Source organism: Loxodonta africana, chromosome 14 (genome assembly GCF_030014295.1).
Source record: "Loxodonta africana isolate mLoxAfr1 chromosome 14, mLoxAfr1.hap2, whole genome shotgun sequence".
Classification (NCBI taxonomy): domain Eukaryota; kingdom Metazoa; phylum Chordata; class Mammalia; order Proboscidea; family Elephantidae; genus Loxodonta; species Loxodonta africana.
The window spans coordinates 9,763,243-9,786,169 of NC_087355.1; the positions used below are offsets into that span (position 1 = coordinate 9,763,243).

The 22,927-nt window shown below is 39.2% G+C and overlaps 1 protein-coding gene across 4 annotated transcripts in view; it reads left to right on the top strand.

Moving 5' to 3' along the window:
* Positions 1 to 21,135, top strand: part of RAB2A (RAB2A, member RAS oncogene family) — a 124,551-nt gene extending 103,416 nt beyond the window's left edge. Inside the window, exons 7-8 of one of the 4 annotated variants that reach the window (XM_010588316.3) lie at positions 17,372 to 17,440; positions 19,812 to 21,135. In XM_010588316.3, coding sequence (XP_010586618.1) covers positions 17,372 to 17,440; positions 19,812 to 19,907 — 165 coding nt within the window. In that variant the 3' untranslated portion in view covers positions 19,908 to 21,135. The other 3 variants (XM_064267722.1, XM_023545701.2, XM_064267723.1) reach the window with 3 other exon arrangements.
* The last annotated feature ends 1,792 nt before the right edge of the window (positions 21,136 to 22,927 follow it).

Consider the following 22,927-nt stretch of genomic DNA (forward strand, 5'->3'; position numbering starts at 1 on the left):
TCACTATTGCAATTCGAAGTTTGAATTTTTTCTTCAGTTCTTTCAGGTTGAGAAACACCGAGCGTGTTCTTCCCTTTTGGTTTTCCATCTCCAGCTCTTTGCACATGTCATTTTAATACTTTACTTTGTCTTCTCAAGCTGCCCTTTGAAATCATCTGTTCAGTTCTTTTACTCCATCAGTTCTTCCTTTTGCTTTAGCTGCTCGACGTTTGAGAGGAAGTTTCAGAGTCTCTTCTGACATCTATCTTGGTCTTTTCTTTCTTTCCTGTCTTTTCAGTGACCTCTTGCTTTCTTCATGGATGCTATCCTTGATGTCATTCCACAACTCATCTCATCTTCTATCACTAGGGTTTATGCGTCAAATCTGTTCTTCACATGGTCTCTAAATTCAGGTGGGGTATACTCAAGGTCATATTTTGGCTCTCATGGACTTGTTTTGATTTTCTTCAGTTTCAGCTTGAACTTGCAGATGAGCAACTGATGGTCTGTTCCACAGTCAGCCCCTGGCCTTGTTCTGACTGATGATATTGAGCTTTTCCATCGTCTCTTTCCACCAATGTAGTCAAGTTTGATTTCTGTGTGTTCCATCTGGCGAGGTCCGTGTGTATATTCGCCGTTAACGTTGGTGAAAGCTTGAAACGCTCTTTTTGACGATGAATGCAACACCATTCCTCTTCAAGTTGTTATTCGCGGCATAGTAGACTATATGATTGTCTGATTCAAAATGGCCAATGCCAGTCCATTTCAGCTCACTAATGCCTAGGATATGGATGTTTATGCATTCCATTTCGTTTTTGACGATTTCCAATTTTCCTAGATTCATACTTCGTACGTTCCAGGTTCCGATTATTAATGGATTTTTGTAGCTGTTTCTTCTTATTTTGAGTCGTGCCACATCAGCAAATGAAGGTCCCAAAAGCTTTACTCCATCCACGTCATTAAGGTCTACTCTTACTCTACTTTGAGGAGGCAGCTTTTCCCCAGTCATCTTTTGAGTGCCTTCCAGCCTGGGGGGCTCATCTTCCAGCACTATATCAGACAGTGTTCCACTGCTGTGCATAAGGTTTTCATTGGCAAATGCTTTTCAGAAGTAGACTGCCGGGTCCTTCTTCCTAGTCTGTCTTAGTCTGGAAGCTCAGCTGAAATCTGTCCTCCATGGGTGACCCTGTTGCTATCTGAATACCAGTGGCATAGCTTCCAGCATAACAGCAACATGCAAGCCCCCACAGTACGACAAACTGACAGACACGTAAGGGCGAACACGCTGTTATCATTTTATTCTTTTTGTTATTTTACTGAGGAAATATACCCATAGATATGATAGTAGAAATACTCCCCTAAAGTTTATCTCCTAAATGTCAACAAAAGCAAAAGGTTAATTTCAGTCAAAATGTTCTTGTCTTTTTGGTAATCTGATAGTAACAGGAGACCTGAACTCATTCTTTACGTTTTCAGTTCCCATTATTGATTTTTTACATGTAATATTTGGATGTTATACACATATATTTGGCCTCAGAGCATAGAGAACAAAAAAATCTTTTTAGTGGTCTGTCATTTTTTCAAGTAGTATTTATGCTGCATGTGCCTAGTATGGAAACCCTGGTGGCATAGTGGTTAAGTGCTACGGCTGCCAACCAAAGGGCCGGCAGTTCAGATCCTCCAGGTGCTCCTTGAAAACTCTATGGGGCAGTTCTACCCTGTCCTATAGGGTTGCTATGAGTCGGAATCGACTCGACGGCACTGGGTTTGGTTTTTTGTTTTTTTTTTTTTTTGGTGCCTAGCATTTATAGAGTTACCACATTTTATGTTAGAAAATGACTTTTAGACTCTTTTACCTCTGACTGACCAAAAAAAAAAATTCTTTCGACTTCTCTTGCTGATAAGGAAATAATGAACTCTAATTTTTTTATTATTTTTTTATTATGATCACCAACAAATATTTTTGAAGATTTAAGTCTTTATGTATGTTTTTGAAATGAAAGTCTTGGCCCTTTGTTCAAATTGTTAACCCTTATGTTTTCACCTGAGATCGAAGGTCATTGAGGACCAAGAAATCACGTCTCCATGCTTACTGCCCTGACTCCCCACAGGATCCATACCTCTTTCTCATGTCCTTGGAATCAGATGATCACTGTGGCACACCAGCAATGTCAACATTTAGAAGAGTGGCTTGTAAAGTGGAAAATTTCTTTCAGAAGACTTTTCAGACGATTAAAACATGCCAAGTACCTAAAGATAATAAAAAAAAAAATAGTATAGTCATATATGTGTACAGCACTTTGTCAGAGTTCTTTCACACACATTATCATCATTTTACGTAGCGGACTCTAGACAGGTGTTCTTTTCCTGTCTAGTCCTCTTTATTTTTAGACTCACAGTATGGAACAGCAGTAATGAAGATAATTCTGGGTTTTTTTTTTTGAGGAGCTTTAATCAGTGTAACCATTTCTAGATAGGGTCCCATGGTCAAACAAGTTCCGAAACAGCTATAGTATATACTTCTTTAGAAAACCAGAGTTCATAATAGCATATTAGTCTCTGAGAAACCACTGTTAAGAAACTTGCTTGCTTATTTAACCAAGAGTTTTCCAAATGTTATTTAGCCGTGGAATTGGGAGGAGGGAGGCATAACACTGTTAACACACCATGGAATTCTAGGAAGGACTGATATCTTTTTTGTTTTGCTTACTCTCGTACTTCACAGTAACATGCAAGTCTAGAGGGCAGAGTCTGGAGATTACATTTTTTAAGCTCAGAATATCTCCAGAATCTGTGTATATTTTTAATGAGTTGTACTTCTCTGGGATTACTTTAGAGTAGTGCTTCTCAAACGTTTATGTGTGTACAGCTCACTCAGGTATTTTGTTAAAATGCAGGTTCTAATTCAGTACATCTAGGGTGTGGCCTGCGTATCTGCATTTCTAGCCAGCCCCCAAGTGATGTTGGTGCTGCTGATGGTAGAATCACTCTCTGTGGAGGTATAGAGGCGATAGAGAAGCCTAGTCAGCTTTGTTACCCGACAGAAGAACCTTACAGAGCACTATCCCATTTCATCTCCCTAGAGTCATCATGCCTTCAAACCTTGTTACCTTCATCCCCTCCTTCTCAAATGATTCTTGCTTCTTGGTATATAATTATATAATCATTTCAGCCGTTTTAAAAATAAAAACCTATCACTCCCAGCTCTCCTCAGTATGCTCCCTTCCACCTTCTGGTAAAAGCTGTCTCCATTTCGTCCTGCCTTTTCACACCTCAGTTCACATTCTGACCTCTCCATCAAACCCTGGAAAGGCCAAGTTTGCTATATACCTAAGGAATGCTTTTCTGTTCTTACCTTAAACAATCCTTCAGGGGTGTTGACTACTCTTCCGTAAACTTTCTTCTTCCTTAGCTCCATGACACTGTTCTTTCTTCTCCTTTTGTGCCTCTCTATCGTCCCAGACTCCTCCACCAGCTGTTTTCCATGTTGCGATGTCAGCTAAACCATGACTTCAGAGGCCATTCTTAGTCTAAGAGTTCAGCTCTCATTTACAGCTGCTACCAGGACAGCTCCGCTTCACCAGTCCTCAGACCCTTCCAATTTAGCACATTCAGACAGAACTGAATAACTACTACTTATCCTGCTCTAGTCTACAAACCTCCTCTTTCTTCTGAGTACTTGAGGTTAGTGAGCACTGCCGCCCAATCCACAAAGAAAATTGAAAGTCTTCTTATAGTAGCATCTAAGAGAATAAAATAACTAGGAATAAATTTAGTCAGGGAGGTGAAAGACCTGTATACTGTATACAGAAAACTATAAAACAAATCAAAGAAGACCTAAATAAATGGAAGGATATTCCATGTTCATGGATTGGAGGGATTAATGTAGTTAGATGTCAGTACTACCCAAAGCATCTATAACTTCAGTGTGGTCTCCATCAAAATCCAACATCAATAAGGTGTACACCTTTAAAAAGTTGGATTGACAGAAGTTGTGTCATATTTACAACAATGGCAAAAAAAAAAAAAAGAAAAAGTTACTGAGGCAGCTTATATAGACTCAAACATCTCATGGAATTTGTTTTCTTGGTTTGGAGGTTTAGGGTCATGGTTTCATGGGCCATCCCAGTTAATTGATCTAATAGTGTGTTTAGTGCTTCTGTTTTATATCCTAGATTGTTGTATAGCACCTGGGGTCTTGAAAGCTTGCAGAAGGCCATTCAAGGCACAACAATTGGCCTCTATTTGCCTGGAGCAACAGAGGAAGAAGGAGAGTCAGGAATAGGAGGAGGAAATGGAATGCGTGGTTAGCTGCCTCTATGAACAACTGTCTACTTCACCATGAGACCAGAATGAACTGGGTGGTGCTGGCTACCATTATTGAATATTTTGATCAAAGATTCTATAGAAGAATCTTGATCAGAAGGGAGAAATGCAGAATGGAATTTCAAATTCACGTGGACTCCAGACTTTCAGGTGCCATGGAGGCTGGATAAACTCCTGAAACTATTGCCCTGAGACAGCCTTTAAGCCATAAACCTAAAATATCCTTCAAGTCTTAAAACCAAACAATAGTTTAGCTTAACTAGTAAAGAATGTCTGCCTAGACACATCCACACACCTTGAAGGACCAAGTTACTGGGGCTGAGGGCTGGAACTGTGGTCTTGTGGGACATCTAGGTCGACTGGCATAACGCAGTTTGTAAAGAAAATGTTCTGCGTTCTACTTCAGTGGGTAGCGTCCAGGGTCTTCAAAGTTTGCAAGCAGCCGTCTAAGATAAATCTATTGATCCCATCCTATCTGGAGCAGAGGAGAATGAAGAAAACCAAAGACACAAGGAAAATATTAGTCCAGAGGATTAAAGGACCACATGAAACACAGCCTCCACCAGCCTGAACTCAGAAGAACTAGATTGTGCCCAGCTATCACCACTGACCACTCTGACGGTGCGATAAAAATGTAGAACAAAATTCAGAGTCACAAAATAAGGCCAGACTTACTGGTCTGACAGAGACTGGAGGAACTTCCAAAACCCTGGTCCCCGGACACCCTGCTAACACAGAACCAAAGCCACTCCTGAAGTCCACTTTTCAGCCAAAGATTAGACAGGCCTGTAAAACAAACAGCACACGAGAAACGTGTTTCTTAGTTCGGTCAAGTATATGAGGCCAAATGGGCAATACCTGCCCAAAAGCAAGATGAGAAGAGACAGGAATACTGGATGAATGGACACGGGGAACCTGGGGTGGAAAAGGGAAGGTGGAGAATGCTGACACAATGCAGGGATTGCAACCAGTGTCACAAAGCAGTGTGTACATTTTTGAATGAGAAATTAATTTGTGCTGTGAACTTTCACCTAAACACGATAAAATTAAAATATATATATATATTGCTTTTGAGCAGAAATTTTAAATTTCAGTAAAATCTAATTTATCTTAAAAACAAACAAACAAAAAAAGAATGTCATGAACATTGTTCTCTTTCAAGAGCTGCCTATATGGGATCAAACTGGCAACAACTGGAAATATTAGAGAAGAACCTTAGGAGGCGGTGCGTTTGTTAATGGAGGAGGAACAACTCAGAAAAGGAGGGTGAGAATGGTTGCACAACTCGAAGAATTTAATCAGTGCCACTGAGCTGTACGTGTAGAAACTATTGAGTTTGTGTATGTTTTGCTGTGTATATTAACAACAAAAATAAATTATTTAAACAAAAAAGAAAACTGCATATATCAACATGGATAAATCTAAAAAAATAAGTAACATTGAATGCAAAAAGCAAGTTGTAGAAGAATATATAGAGTATGATGCCATATACTTATGAAGTATTATCTGTTGTTTTTAGATACCTGTGTATATTATGAAAATATAAAAATACACATGGAGATGATACATACAATTTCGGGATAGCAGTTACCACTGAGAAAGAGAAGAGAAATAGGGAAGGGTACTTTTAACTATATTTTAAATTTTTATTTAAAAAAGATGTGAAGCAAAAATGCCAAAATGTTATATTTTGAAGCGAGGTGGTAGGTACGTGTGTATTCATTCTACTTTATCCTTTTTTTTTTGTATGTTTGAAATATTTTGAAATAAAAATATTAGTAAAGATGAAAAAAAATCCAACAGGATGCTTGACAGAAATGGAAAAGCCAATCCTCAAATTCATATGGAAGGGCAAGGGACCCCAAATAGCTAGAGCAGTCTTGAAGAAGAATAAAGTAGGACACTCACGTTTTGATGTCAAAGTATACCATAAAGTCACAGTAGTTGGTATGATAATTGACATACAGACCAATGGAATAGAATGGAGAGCCCAGAAATAAAACCATGCACGAAATAAAACTATGGTCAGCTGATTTTTGACAAAGGTGGTAAATTTATCCAATGAGGGGAAGGCAGTCTCTTAAATGGTGCTAGGAAAATTGGATTTCCACATACAGAAAACTGAATCAGAATCCAACCCTCACATCGTATACAAAAACCATTTCAAAATGAATCAAGGACCTAAATGTGAAAACTAAAATTCTTGGAAGAAAATGTAGGGGTGAAACTGGTGGGACCTACTTTTTAGTGATGGACTATCAGATATGACAACTAAAGCATAAGTAGCAAAAAACAAAATAGATAAATGGAACGAAACCCACTGCCGTCGAGTCAATTCTGACCCATAGCGACCTTATAGGACAGAGTAGGACTGCTATATCTTTCTCACTGGACAAATGGGAAGGGACTTTATAAAAATTTACTTTTTATGTATCAAAGGACTTTATTATAAAAGTGAAGGACAGCCTACAGATTGGGAGAAGTTTTTTGGGAAGCATATATCTGATCAATGTGCTCTGGTGGTGCAGTGGTTAAGCACTCAGCTGCTAACTTAAAGGTCACAGCCTTGGAAACCCTATGAGGCAGTTTACCCTGTCCTGTAGGGTCAACTTGACAGCAACAGATACGGGTTTTTTGGTATATACCTGATAAGGGTCTTATATCCAAAATATGTAAAATACTTCTACAACTTAACAACAAAAATACAGCCCAGTCAAAAAATGGGCAAAGGACTTTGACAGTCCACTAAAGAGGATATTCAGATGGCCAGTAAGCACATGAACAGATAGATGCTCAAAATCATTAGCCATTGTTTTTGTTGTGTGCCATGGAGCCAGTTCCAACTGAGTGACCCTGTAGGACAGAGTAGAACTGCTCCATAGGGTTTTCAAGGCTGAAGCAGACCACCACATCTTTTTCCCTTGGAGTGTGGCTGGTTGGTTCAAACCACTGACCCTTCAATTAGCAGCTGAGTACTTAATCACTGCATCACCAGGGCTCCTTCATTAGCCATTAGGGAGAGGAAAATGCAAATCAAAACCACAAGGAGAAACCATCTTACCCCATTAGAATGGCAATGAGCAAAAAACCATACTCTTAGGTGTTGGCGAGGTTGTGAAGAAACAGGAACCCTCGTCCATTCCTGGTGGGCCTGTGAAATGGTGCAGCCACTGTGGAAAACAGTTTGGCGGTTCCTCAAACATTTGACGTAGAACAACCATATGACGCAGCACTTCTACTCTTAGATATATACCCAAAAGGCCTGAAAGCAGCAACACAGATGCCTGTACACCAGTGTTCATGGCAGGACTGCTCACAGTAGACAAAAGTGGAAAATGACATGCCCACCTATGAATGGATAAACAAAGTGTGTGTACACACAATGGAATATTAAGAAAAAAACCAAACCTGTTGCCATTGAGTTAATTCTGACTCATAGCGACCCTATAGGATAGAGTTGAACTGCCGACCTTTTGGTTCACAGCTGTGGTACTTAACCATTATGCCACCTGGGTTTCCAGTGGCATATTACTCAGCCATAAAGAAAAACGAAGTCCTGATACATGCTACAACATGGGTGAACCTAGAAAATGTTATGCTGAGTGAAAGAAGTCAGCCACTAAAGGACAAATAACTATGATCTCACTTCTTTGAAATAAGCAAATATGTAAAAATAATTATTGGTTACTAGGGGTGGGAGGAAAGAGGGAGTTTGTGCTTAGGGTGCATTGTTGTTGGTAGGCGCCATTGAGTCGGTTCTGACTCACAGCGACTCTGTGTCCCACAGAACGAAATACTGCCCAGTCTTGTGCCACCTTCACAGTCATTGCTATGTTGGAGCCCGTTGTTGCAACCACTGTGTCAATCCATCTCCTTGAGGGTCTTTTTTGATCCTCTACCAAGCATTTTTTTTTTTTTTTTTTTTTTACCAAGCATGATGTGCATCTCCAGGCATTGGTCTCTCCTGATAACATGTCCAAAGGACGTAAGACAGAGTCCTGCCACCTTTCCTTGAGCATTCTGGCTGTACTTCTTCCAAGACAATTTTGTTTGTTCTTCCGGCAGTCCATGGTGTGTTCAGTGTTCTTCATCAGCACCATAATTCAGACGCACCAGCTCTTCCTTGTTCACTGTCCAGCTCTCATGTGCGTATGAAGTGATTCAGAACACCAGGGCTTGGGTCAGGCGCACCTCAGTCCCCAGAGTGACATCTTTGCTTTTTAACACTTTAAAGCAGGTCTGCTCCAGTGCAGTACGTCGTTTGATTTCCTGACTAATGCTTCCCTAAGTATTGATTGTGGGTCCAAGTAGAATTAAATCCTTGACAGCTTCAGTCTTTTCTCCACTTATCATGGTGTTGCTTATTGGTCCAGTTGTGAGGATTAGGGTACGTCAAATGTATGTTAATGGTGGTGAGGTAATTTAGAAGAAGAGCAAGAATGGTTGTGCAACTTGAAGAATGTAATCAGTGTCACTTAATTTTCCAAAAGAAGTTGTTGAATTGCTGTATGTTTTTGTTGTATGTGTTTTCACCACAATAAAAAAAGGCTTCCTGTAGTGTTCTCTTCCCTCACTTCTTTACATTCGTTTATTCAGTTAATATGCTTTCTACCCATTGTTTTGTTTTTTCTATGTTAAATATCTCTCCAGATTGTCCTGTACTGTAATTGCCTCCTAACTGGACTCCTTGTCTTTATTTTTCAATCTTCCACAGTGTGAGATCTTCCTAAAAATGAAAATTGGGTGTCACTCTCCAGGTTTCTGAAAATCATGTAGTGGTCCCCCACATCTTCAGAATCAAACTCCTTACCTTGGAAGACAAGGTCCTTTGATCCCTGTTTCTCTACACATTTTATATACCTCCAAAATAACCCTAGATATTATCCAAAATAATTCCTGCGTAGACACGTTTTGAAGGATGTGTGAAGTGAGTACTTTTTATGTTTAATTTTAACTGCAACATAAACAAAATAATTGAAAATTCCTCTGACTTTTGTTAAAGATAAGTACTCCTAATAAAGGGAGGGTTAATGTAGTGGAAAGAATAGTAGATTCTGATCCTGCCTCTGCAACAATTGTTTGGACTCAGGCAAGTAATTTATCCTTATAGCTCAGTTATACCTATAAAGTAAAAGTTATTGCAGATCAGTAGAATTAGCTGTGGTGTACTTTCTTCCAGTGAAACACAAGGAAATTGTATATGAAAAAGAGAAAAATAGAACCACACTACTTTGAAAGCAGGAGTGCTGTGGAGAATGAGGGGGAAAGAGGAGGAAGTGGCTTCCTGGCACCATTCCCCTGGGTTGTCCACTTCTACCTAACTCATTCCCAAGGGGCGGCCCCTGCAGAATTTCCATGAGATATAATTTGAAAGCCACCGTACCGGATGATGTATGAGTCCTCTGCCGCTAGAGCTAAATCACATAAAATCAGAACATTTTAAAGTCACAGAATTTGAAAGAATTTCATATTTAAACTCCCTAATCTCAAATTCTAGTCCAGTGTTCTTTTCACATGATTTTCCTGTTTCTGCATAGTATTTAGGTCCTAGTTCAGTATATTTTATTCTTTAGGGCACACTGTACACATTATGTATTGCCGATTTACTTTTTAATATTTTAATTTTCTTTACTTAATGAAGATATTTGGACGGACTGAAGATCACTAATTCTCTCGTTCTTCCGTGGCAGCGTTTGCAGGGCAAATTCACATTTAGCACCTGTACTGCCTTTTCCTCCTCTTGTTCCCCACAGGCTGTTGCCTCCTAACGTTCCTGATGGGGAAAGCTAGCCTGCATTGAGGACAGAACTGTATGCCAGCTCTTTGCCTGATCTTAATCCTCAGAACAAGCCTGTGAAGTAGATACCCTTACCATCCTTATTTTACAGAGAGGTTAAGTAATGGTCTAAAGAAGCCCTGGTGGCGCAGTGGTTAAGAGCTACGGCTGCTAACCAAAAGGTCGGCAGTTCAAATCCACCAGCTGCTCCTTGGAAACTGGAGCAGTTCTAACCTGTCCTGTGGGGTCGCTGTGAGTCGGAATTGACTCAACGGCAGCAGGTTTGGTTTTGATTTAAAGCAGACAGAGCTGCCACTGGGGCTTGAACCTGCACAGTCTGGTTCCAGAGGCCCCGCCCTTAGCCATCTTGCTAGTTTTACAGGTGTAACTTCACCCCACAGGTAACAGGTTTTCTTGAAACCAAATGACAGACATTAAAATTATTTTTATACATCTTTTTAAGTTCTTTTCAGAAATAATGAAAACTAATGTAAATAACTTAGCATAGTATCTTGCACATGGTTAAGTACTTATTAAAAAAAAAACCAAACCCAGTGCCATCGAGTGGATTCCGACTCATAGCGATCCTATAGGGCAGAGTAGAACTGCCCCATAGAGTTTCCAAGGAGCGCCTGGCAGATTTGAACTGCTGACCCTTTGGTTAGCAGCCGTAGCACTTAACCGCTACGCCACCAGGGTTTCCAAGTACTTAGTAAAAATAGTGGTTATTATTAGCTTGGGCAAATGGATACGGATAATATACTTAGAATTGATTAGCAGTTGTTTCCCAATTCTAAGAGAAAAACAATAAGTCACTTATTTTACAAGATACCTTGTTCTCTAGCATCTGTTTATGATGTTTAAATAAAACTGCCCAAAATACTTCAGTTAAGTCTTACCTAGCAGACCCTGTAATTTCTGTCTTGCCACCAGGTGGCAGCGTGTTACATAAGGAAATAGTTTGTTGAAGACCATAAGGGAATTTATTTTCAATATTTTGCCTTTAAAAACTGTTAAACCATAATAATCATAAACTATTTGGCCAGGTTTCCATTTGCCTGCATTCTCTCTAGTTGGCTTTGAAGGGCTTTTTAACACACTGTCCATGGTGTTCCAGTATACCCACCTCAGTCAATCCTCCCCAGAACATAGTCTCTGCCTCTGTCCATTAGTGCAGAAAGTTTATTTTTCCTACATCTTTAAGCAAGACTTAAGCCCTTGTGTTTGAATTCTCCCACCTCAGTTGTTTTAGTTAAATAGCAGTGAGTACTATGTCTTCCTCTTCCTTGTGTCTTCTGTAATACCTAGAGAGGTTCTGAATATGTGGTAACGATTTATAGGTGCTCTTGGGTAAATGTCAAATGGTAATATGAGACAGTCAGCATGTGGATATTTGTTTTTTCTGATAGCGAAATATTTATATGAATTAGAATGCCTTTATATAGTTTTGTGTGCATGTGTGTGTGGTTAATTTTGTGCTGTGTTGTTGTGTGCTGTCGATTCCAACTTACTGTAACCCTGTGTAACAGAGTAGAACTGCCCCATAGGGTCACCTAGGGTGCTATCTTTATGTGAGCGGATCACCAGGTCTTTTCTCTAGTGGATCTGCTGGTGAGTTTGAAGCACAGACCTTTCGGTTAGCAGTCAAGGTTTTAGCCGTTGCCCCGCCAGGGCTCCTCATTTTCTGCTGTGTGGAGGTCCTTAAGTTTACTTTTTAGGTGCTGTCAGTGCCGTTCAGATAACCACTGCCAGAGGTTGAAAGATTAGTGTCGGGGACGGAAGGCAATGAGGAAAATGAAGGTAAAAGACTGGGCATGGCAATTCATCGAGGCTGAGTCCAGCTTTCCGTGCGGGACAGCAGGAGGCCCACGGGTAAGCTGGCTGCCAAGAAGCCCTCATAATGGGTCCTCGCAGATGCTCTTTGTTTCGTACTAGTAGGGAAATCCTTTGATAATAGAGAGAACTTCATCAGTTTCTCGGCAATTTTTTTTCCTATTTTTATAACCTGTTAACATTCAAATTTGACGATTTTAAATGTATCACAAGACCCATAATGAGCTTTAAGATTTCATGTTTGAAAAATCAATTTTTAAAAGGACTGCATTAACTAATACTAAAAATTGATGGTAGAGATATCATCAGCTTAGTTCATTTAACTGATAATAAGAAATTAAGTATTCCAGATGTGTGAATTTCCCAGGTTACAAAATCTGACCCTGTTCAGCAAAAACTCTTGTAAATTTTAATGAAAGCTTTTCAAAAATGTATTCCGTATTTTTTATGTTAAACAGTAAGTGCTGAGTGCCCCTCTCCTTGATGACTTTGGACTGTTGTCATCAACACCATTGTACTCGGCCCTTAGGACCCTGAGTCTCCGGCATCCCTGCTGCGGTCCCTGGGCCTGGGTCGTTGGGCTCCCCCGCTCGGGCCTTCCCGGGTACTACAGTCTCATCCCTCTCACCACTCACAACGACATACCCTCAGACGTTTCCATTTCTCTTTCTCCCTCCCTTTCCTCTCGTGTAGTTTGCACCTGTAGCCTGGGAAATATAAAAGTAAAACTGGTTAAAATTAGGTCTAAAATTTAAGGAATCTTGAGTTAAAGAGTTCTATCAAAGCACAACTTTAAAGGTAAAGGCTTTGTAGTATCAGTTTAGTTCACCTGTTGTTGCCAGCATTCCAAGTTGTTTTTTCTGTGTTCCAGGTGTTCCAGGTTGTTAGGTCACTGACCTCTGGATAAGTTGTGTTTTCTTGAATTTCATTATTCTATAAATGTTGAAAATAAAAACCCTGTCACGTTTGTTTAAAATAATCAACTTGGTTTAAGTAATAAGAGTACTTTTAGCCTTTTTCCACTACGAGGGTATTACCATCTGGATCTGTTTCACCTGCTACTTGCACTGAAGTCCTGCCCTTTAGGTAAGGCTTACATTTGAGAGCTTACCCCCAAAGAGGTGGTATACATAAAGGAAATAAAAGTTCCATGTGAGCTTAGTGTATCCTGTAGATATTTCCTTGCTAAGGGTAATTTCATTTAATAAAGGTTTTTTGAAATGCCTACCCTGCTTTAGGTATTGTGCTAGGCATTTGGGATTCAAAAATAGATAATAACATTTACAGGTAAAGTATTTCCGAGAGAGCAGGTCAACCATTCAAATTAAACCGATTCTGTAAAGGACATATTAGTGCTGCACTGAGGTATTTACCAAGTAGTATTAAAGGTGTATTTTTATATACGTGTCCAGAAAAAATTTGACATTCTGCAGATGGAATAGAAGCATTTCGATCTTGAAAAACATATGAGCATTAGTTTCTAATGAATAGCAGGAAATGAGCAATTACTCTATCTCTTATCTTTTAGAGTTCTTGAAATTTTTCCTGACATAAGTGGGCAGATATTGTCTGTGATACCCAAGGCTCTTAGAAGTTTCCTTTGATCTCTAATGAACCCTAACAGAATTTGGTTAATATTCATAACATTTGAAAACTCCACAGTTTCAGGGCATAGCCACACACTGGTCAGACAGGTGTACATATGTCTACATTTGTCATGTTGAGTTTTAAATTCTAAGGATGCGTTGAAATTAATCATTGCGTGCTTATTAATACATGTGAAATACGAATTTTTGCCATGAAGTGTATACAGCATTCCATTTATATGGTGCCCTTTCTATAATGTGCTCAGAGGGGTAGAAAGTACTTGCGTGTCTTTAATGAACATTCAGAGAGGTTGAATGGCAAGTCAGTACAGCCTTGTCCAGGGACGACTTCACTGAGATGAGAGGAATTACAAAGGAATATAGTCATTTGTTTTATTTCACTTGCAATGAGATCATTACATGTCTTTCAAATATAAAGTATGTCTTAAATTCGTCAGTTACAACTGTGCTTGAAGGTGCTTAATAAAGTGTTAAATACTATTTACGTAGCAAAGTTAGTGACTTCTGAAGTGTTATATAGCATAGCTTTCTGAAGCCAGATTTTAAAAGTGAGTCATCAACAGATTTTCAAAAGGGCAGTTTATTGACATAAATTGGCACATTTAATAGTAACTTCTGTAATGAAAGCGCTTGTTTATGTGAAGTTATAACTCACTGATGGGACCTATTCTAATGTTCCAGTGAGATGTGCGCCTGGATGCCCAGTGGGGAACTCCAGCCCTGTGAATTTGTGAATCTCTTGGCTTCAATATTTAGTTAGCCTGGTTTCTCAGGTCATCATAGTAATTGACGTGTTATTGGAAATAAAGTTAAGTTTCTTCTTTATTTATAGGGATAACTTCAATCTTGAGGCATGTGAATCGATTCATAACTGGCTGAAAGCCAGTTTCTCCTTCACTCTCACTCCAGCACACACGTGAAAAACGCACTTGCTTCCTGAGTGCCTGGTGAATCTGCAGTGATTAATTCTTCTCATTATTTTGCTGCACAGTCTCCTGACCCTCTGTGATGATTCGATCAGCCACTTAGAGTTTATGCATATTCATATCTCTGCCCCTGCCACAGTCGTTCGCATCGCCGTCGCTGACTGGTGTGTGCTTGGTGCAGTAATTGAGCTGCAGTAGATTGATTACTCTGGGGGGCTGTAAGGCCTTTAAAGGTGAAAACATATCAGTCCTGTTAATTAGGAAACAAAAGCTCTGGTGGCAAGTTCAGCAGCCAGATGTTTCCAGGGTAGAAAGAGATGGAAGGTGTGGTTTATTCCTCTCCATGAACCTCGTTTGCTTTTTAAAATTTGAATTTGGTCTGTGTCAGTGGTACTGAGCAACTGCTAAGAATAGCATCTCATATGAATTTTCATAGAATGCTAAATGAAGAGAATCGCACAACATTGATTGGTGCCATCATCTGTGGTCTTTCAAATATGATAGTTCAGAACCTGTCTAACTTTATATGTTTCTTTACCATTGGCAGAAATCCTGGTGGCGTAGTGGTTAAGAGCTGTCTATGGCTGCTAACCAAAAAAAGGTCTGCAGTTTGAGTCCACCAGGCACTCCTTAGAAGCCCTATGGGGCAGTTCTGCTCTGTCCTTACAGGGTCACTATGAGTCAGAATCGACCCAATGGCAGTGGGTTTGGGTTTGGGTTACATTGACGATATTTATATAATATATAAATACGTTCTTATGTATTATATGAATATATAATACCTGTGGGTTAATTTTGGTATTTAGAGGCTTAATTTGGCCTGCAGTTTTAACACTAATTTTTTGTCAATTTAATAGCATACTATAATGGGATAGAAAGTGGCATAGAAGTTGTCTCTTTATCATAAACATCCTTTGATTCTTTCCATCTTAAACTGTATATTAAGTAATACGTTGTCATGGCAAAAAGGACCTATGTGGAACAGTGTCCTCCAAAAGTAGGTTAGTTTCAACACAGAAGACTATGCAGTTTACGTAGTCGACATGCGTTTTCTCATGTGTGCTGCTCCCACGTTGTAATATTCTCCCCCCACCCCGCCATGAATTTTTCTTTTGAGATGTAATTCACATACCATAAAATTCACCCATTTACAGTGTACAGTTCAGTGCTTTTCAGTATATTGACAGAGTCTCGCAGCCATCACCACTCTAATTCTGGAACATTATCATTATCCTAAAACAAAACCCGGGACCCACTAAATTCACTGCCCATTTTCCCCCACTGTGCATCCTCCCCCCAGCCCTTGGCAACCACTAACCTACTTCCTCTCTCTGTGGATTTGCCTTTTCTGGACAGTTCATATAAATGATTCATCAGTATGTTGCCTTTTGTGTCTGGCTTCTTTCACTTGGCATCATGTTTTCAAGTTTCAACCACATTGTAGCATGAATCAGTACTTCATTTCTTTTTATGGCTAAATAATATTCCATTATGTATACATACCACATTTTGTTTTTAATTCATCAGGTGACGAGTGGTTGTGTTGTCTCAGCTCCTTAGCTATTGCGATCAGTGCTGCTGATAATGCCTGTATACAGTCCCACACATTCTGACCTGCCTTCTGATCTTAGGGGGAAAGGTTTTAGACTTTCACCATTAAGTAGAATGTTAACTGTGGGTTTAAGTAGGTGCCCTTTACTGTGTTGAGGAAAGCCCCTTCTATTTCAAATTTGTTGAGTGTTTTTATCATGAAAGGGTGTTGAGTTTTGTCAAATGCTTTGTGATGGTTAAGGTTTCATGTCAACTTGGCTAAGCCGTGATTCCCAGTGGTTTGGCAGATATTATTTAATCTTCTTCCATTTTGTGATCTGATGTGAGCATCCAGTCAGTTGAAAGGGAAATTTCCTTGGGAGTGCGGCCTGCATCCAGGATGTATAGATGTTCTGGCAGGGCTCTCTTTCTGGATCCTGCATCCAACTCATTATCCTCTGATCTGAGCCAGTAGCCTGAAGTCTGCCCTGCAGATTTTGGAATTCACCGGCTCCCACAGCCCCATAAGCCAGCAGCCTACGGTCTGACCTCCCGATTTTGGGTTCCCCAGCCCAGGCAACCACGTAAGTCAGGAGACATCTCCAGCCTGCCATCTTACTCAGGGATTTGGGACTTACTAGTCTCCACATGTGTGAGCCATTTACTTGAAATAAATCTATGTATTTATTTGTATACACATGCTTCACTGGTTTTGCTCCTCTAAAGAACCCAGCCTCAGGCATGCTTTTTCTGTGTCTGTTGAGATGCTCATGTGATCATATCCTTTATTAATACAGTGTATTACATTGATTTTCATATTCAAATGTTATGACCTTTTACAGTGTGACAGGTTTCTCTTTGTATACAGCCTTCCTGGCCCTGGGTTTGTAGTTCTGACAGGATGATTTGCTAGGCCACAGTCCTGCAAAGGGATTGGACAGTTTGCTATGCAAATAAGGTGACCGTGGCCTACTGAAAGGATTGGTCAGTTTGTGGTCTTGGTCAGAGGAATAGGTTTATAAAAGGTTTAATCTCTCAGAGGTTGAGGGGGACCTCACTACCATCAAGAAGAGCCAGGAGCTGAGCATACCCTTTGGACCTGGGGTCCCTGCGCTGAGAACCTCCTAGAAGTAGGAGACAGAGAGAGCTGTAGCGCTGGAGAGAGCACGCAACAGCTCTAACAGCACAAGCAGCAAATGAGGAGACCAGCATGAGAGGGCTGCAGTGGTCTTCCTGGACCACAGGGCGAGGCGGCCGCAGAGGGTTTCTCTTTCCTCCACATGAATTTAGATGGCTTCCGACACTCCTAGATTACATATTGTTCTTTTACATAATGTTCTTTTACTGTCTCGGTTTTAAATAATTTGAACCAATGTTTCTCCTTTATATTTCAGGCATTTATTAATACAGCAAAAGAAATTTATGAAAAAATCCAAGAAGGAGTCTTTGACATTAATAATGAGGTACATACATATAAGTATTATTGGCTGATATTTAGATGGGGTTTTAATTACTACTTGGATTCATGATTTTACTTTTTTTTTTTTAAGGTGGTTATTAGGGAACCTAGTTTGTTAGAGCTGTGTGTATGTATGTGTCTAAGTACATGTGGGTATTTGTGTGTGTGTGTGTGTGCTTTCGGTGAATGTTTACAGAGCAAATTAGTTTCTCATTAAACAGTTAACACACATGTTGTTTTGTGACAGTGGTTGCCAACCACATAACAAGTCAACAGTCTCACCTCCTCAACGTTGGGTTCCCTATTACCAGCTTTCCTTTCCCCTCCTGCCTTCTCATCCTTGCCCCTGGGCTGGTGTACCCCTTTAGTCTTGTTCTGTTTTATGGGCCTGTCCAGTCTTTGGCTGAAGGGTGACACTCAGGAGTACTTTATTTTTTTTTAATTTCTAAGATGAACATATTATACTATTTGACACACATCAGTTTACAGTCATCTAACTGAAAACTTGGTATAGGTAGAATAATAGTTAAACATTTGTTATAATAGAGTGTCACTTTATCTATGAAAATGGGTAGAGTGACCCTGCCCATTTATCACATACAGTGCAAAATGATACAATTCCCCCAAAGAGAGTGAAAATCTGCTTTCACCCACACGTCCATATGGTGTCGTCTGCTTTGGGGAGTCATTTTCTAGTGTGTAAGTGCATGTACTATGTTACTAATGCATGATGCTCTCTCTGTTGTCTGCTACGAAAGCAGAAACACCCCATTTGGAGATTATACCCAATATAGCATGGCAGGTTATCAGGAGACTGAGTTAATGTGTGTAATTGGCATTGGGTTTTTGTAAAGTCACATGATGAGGATAAAATGTAAAGCTTTAAAGCATACAATTTAGAGTGCTTACCAAAGGCCATTGTTTGCATCTAAACCCTCGCTGTGCACTTGTCCTTACTGTTTCAGATGTTAACGTGGATATAGCAGATTATTTAATTTTACATAAATATTTTTACCATTCTACGTTAAGACTTTTTACTTCCAAGAGAAAAACCCTGGCTCCTTCAAATGGACAGTTAGGAGAAGTTGCATTAGGAAGCCTTTGCTTGCGTGTCTCTTGGCCTGACATAAACAAGGCCCTCTGTCGTTCACCTTAATATTCTTTGCTAAAACAAACAACAGTTTGTCAAAGGTTTCCAAAAAGTGCTTGATTTCCTCATTCCTCTTAATTTGGAGCAGTACAGTTTCTAAATCTTCGCTTCTTGGTTTATATGGCAGTAGATCTTGAGTTAATTTAAAGGTGACACCATTCAGAGACTAATGCCTTATAAATTGAACAGTAATTAAGCTGCTGTTTAAAAAGGCACGTTCATTGTTTCTGTCTAGTTTCATATAGTAGCTGACTGCTTTACTGTGCCTTACGTGTGGAGCTTTGATTGTAACACGCTGTCAAGAGCCAACAGTCCGTGCTATTTATTTGGCCTAATGCCAAGTCTGACTCCTTGATTCCTCAAGAAGTTGCTACCAGCCCAGAGGGGGCAAAACCAATGAGCCATAGGGCATGCTTTTTATTAAAGAGGAGTCAAAGGAGCGAAAAGAAACCACATCGGCTGCTGTCAATCCTGAGCTAGTGCCAGAAACCCCAAGGCTCCTACTGGTGAGAACAACTGCCAAGCTCTATAAATCTGAGGTTTACTGTGACGGAAAGTTTCCTTAAGAGCTTAATTTCTGAAGCTACTGTATTACTTTTCTCAAAGTGTTGTATTTTTAGGTAAAATCCACTTGAGGGAGTGAGGGTTAAGATAGAAGTGCGAGTTTGATGAATGAAAGAACTGCTGTGTGTGTGGGTTCTTGGCAAGCTGCCATGTCTTTGGGGATCATAGAAATTATTGATGACACAGAACACTCGTGTGCCCTCAGCCCATCCAGCTGATGCAACAGGGAGCAGAAACACTGTCTGGAGAAAAGATTGTACCTTGTGTTAGACCAGTGAAGGCTTTGCATGTTTTTAATCCTTTAAAGATGACCTGTGATAATTGTTTTAAGTAATTTCCACGTTATGAGAATTCCCTGAAAAGCAACACTACCTATTTTTTGTTTCCCCAATGTCTGGTATGACACTTTAATAGACTTTGAAAGAATTATTTTCAAAAACATTTCCTCAGTGTTTTTTTTTTTTTTTTGAAGGAAGAAACCATCCCCTAAGAGTTGCTATTTTGTGTTAATGCCAAAATCTGCTTAACATGATGTATTTTTCTGAGTTACTTGGCAAAGATGTGTCATTAATAATTAAATGAATTTTTTAAAAAACCTAATTAAACTGTACTGTCTGTTTGGATCTGATGATATTTATCGTCCTTTTCTCTTTTATTTCAGGCAAATGGCATTAAAATTGGCCCTCAGCACGCTGCTACTAATGCAACCCACGCGGGCAGTCAGGGAGGACAGCAGGCTGGGGGAGGCTGCTGCTGAGCCTGTTTTTACTGCCTGGCTGCCCACGGGGCTCCTCCATGTTCTTTCACCCTTTCTCCTGCTCAGCTGAGACATGAAACTATTCGAGATGGCTTTATGTCACAGAAGACTTTAATCTTTCAAATTCTTGTATAACTTTGAATAAATGGTTAATGTTCACTAAAAAAGACAGATTTTGGAGATTGTATTCATATCTCTTTACATTTGATTTCTAGGTCAATTGATGTGATTATTTTTGTTAAATGTTGTCTCGTGCCCTTGACTACGAACTGAATTGTATTAAACACTACAAAGTCATCTTGAGTATTTTAAATTGGTTTGTGTAGTTAGGTTTCCCAACACCTGTGGTTACCTAATGTTTATATTATAGAACTGTCCTCAGAAAGTTTGTCCATTTTCAAGGCTTTAAGAAAAACAGAAGGACTCTTTTAATTCTGTATTTATCATTTACTTTCTGTATATATAGTTTAATAACCTGCTTGGGTGTAATTTGCCAAGCTTGAATTCTTTAATGCATTTGCATAAATTCTATACTGTTTAGAGCTTAAAGCTACAGAGGCATTGTTAGGAATTGCTTGGACGCTGAATTTTAAAACTTTTTGACATTGTTAACAAGCATGTTCATCTTTTCTTGTCACTAGTCCAAGAAAAATACGCTTAATGTATATTACTAAAGGCTGTGTATGTGTTAACCTGTTGTAATGCCAGAAGTTTGCTATTTGTCCACAATTTCCTTAAGACTCTCAGAAAAGGATTTGTTTGCCTTAATGAATACTGTCGGTTCAGAACACAGTATAATGAGTGAAAAGGGCGGGAGCAAGGAATCCCTACACCTAAGCAACTCGAAGAAGAATGAATATCCACATGTAGACGGCACATTATGAGAACTTTAATCTTTCCTTAAACACAATAATGTTTTCTTTTGCTTTTATTCATATGATTTCTAAGTTTTTTTTCACGCAGGACAGTTTTCAACCTTTAATGTACAGTGACTGTGTAAAATTTTTCTTTCAGTGGCAACCTGTAATCTTTCAAATATGGTAAGCATCTTGTCTGTTTTGAAGGGGATATGACAGTAAATCTACCAGATGGAAAACCCTGTTAAAAAAGTAGAAAAGCTTTAGTAATTTACTCATTGTGGTGGTTTTATCCTTTTTTTCTTTTTTCTCCCTTGACCTATAATGAAACTGTTACAGCAGTGCAAAATAAAATCCTGTGTATAAAAGTGTTTTTTTTTTTTTTTTTTATGCCCACGTCTTTTCTTAAAATGTATTTTTTAGTCTGTTCGTAGCTTTTCCATGTATTTAAACATGTTGAAAAAGGGGCAGGATTCTTAACACTTATTACCCTTTGTAAAAAATATTACTAAAATGTGGTGAGTAAGGCTCTTTACGTTAAGTATATTGAAATTTTTTTTGTTGTTGATGATGTAAGCAAGTGTTTTTGCTACTAAACCAGCACAAAAGAGCATTTAAACTGTTAGGAGGCATAAAAAAGTTCTAAGTGTAAAAACTACTTACTTTCAGTTCTCTCACCAACTCCACCTTCACAGGTCTGTCTTGAAGGTTCACCAATACTCTGTCAATGCTATCAAGACTTTTCTAACTAGGCAGAGGTTTAACTAGCTGGAGAGCACAGGTAAAAGTGAAAGGAAATCTAGTGTCATGGACATTTTATTATAAACTATTTTTCCTTAAAGTGGTTATATCCAATTCACTGATCCTGCTGATTACTGTTGACTGATGACTAGAAAAACTTCAGACAACTACAGTGAAACCTGTGAGAGCCGGGACTTGCCAAAACTGCCTTGTTTTTCCGGGTCATGCAGGTTTTCTGCCTTTGATGGGGTGCAGTCTTACCACTTACCTATCGCCTGTTTTAGTGAAAAACATTTGAGTTTCCCTTCTCTGATGAGTTTCCACCTTACACAGGTTCTGGCTTTCTCAGGTTTTACTGTATGTTCTGCTGTATACCAGGAAGAGGCTAATTCTCTGGAACTGTTACTGTCAAACTGCCATTAACTTTTCCAAAAGCTCAGTGTGCTGCTTTTCCATGCTGTCTCCCCTAATTCTTTTGTAAATCAAGAATGAGAAGAGAGGCTAGTGATAAAAACAAAACTAAAACAAGACACCTGCACATGTCTTTTAATACAGTACTCTTAAGAAAAGATCGAGCCCTCAAATACTTCTCCTGCCACAGCCACCCTAATCTCCCTGAGTCCTGGGCAGCGGGGCAGCTGGTGGGCTTCTCTGTAGTTTATCACCACTTTTCTCTACAAGTCTTACCTACCGTTAAGGACTATGTGTTATGCATCCTGTATGTGAATTGACTGCCAATGAAATGTTTTGTCTGTGATTTCCACTCTGCTTTTTTTATTATTACTATCACAAATAATGTAATGTTGGCACCTGTAATTGAATCTTTAATACCCTGGTCAATTTGTATAGTATCTACAGATAAGGTTTAACAGCTAGAAAGTTAATTGCTAAAAAACAAATACAGCTTTTAATATCTCAACATGTAACATTTTAAAATTATCTTCATAAAGACTTATTTGTCTTCTGAATTAAGACAACTGATTGGAGAGCAAATTTTTGAAAGAGTGGCATATAATTAACTATACAGTTTAAACGATATGTGGGAGCTGAGTTGGATCTTCATACAGTTTGCTTTTAAGGATTTTTTTAAACCTTTTAACAAGATAATAGCCCCTATTTGTCTACTAATAAGAGGGTAGAGATGTAGATGATACCAAAATGTGTCTGATCACTCAAAAAAATTTATATCTGGTTTTGGAACACATTTATTCTCTCTAAGCTCAGTTTTGAGGTTTGTAGCCTGGGATTTGACTAGATGAGCTGAAACAATGAACAGAAGCCCATTAGGTAGTGAACATGAGTTCATTATACAAGTAGACGAACCTGTCTCTGAGAGTTTATTCTGTATGTGCTTTGGAGTTTAAAATAGAGGCTAACTCCGTAAGAGAGCACCTCATATTCCATTGGTCTGTACTACATAAT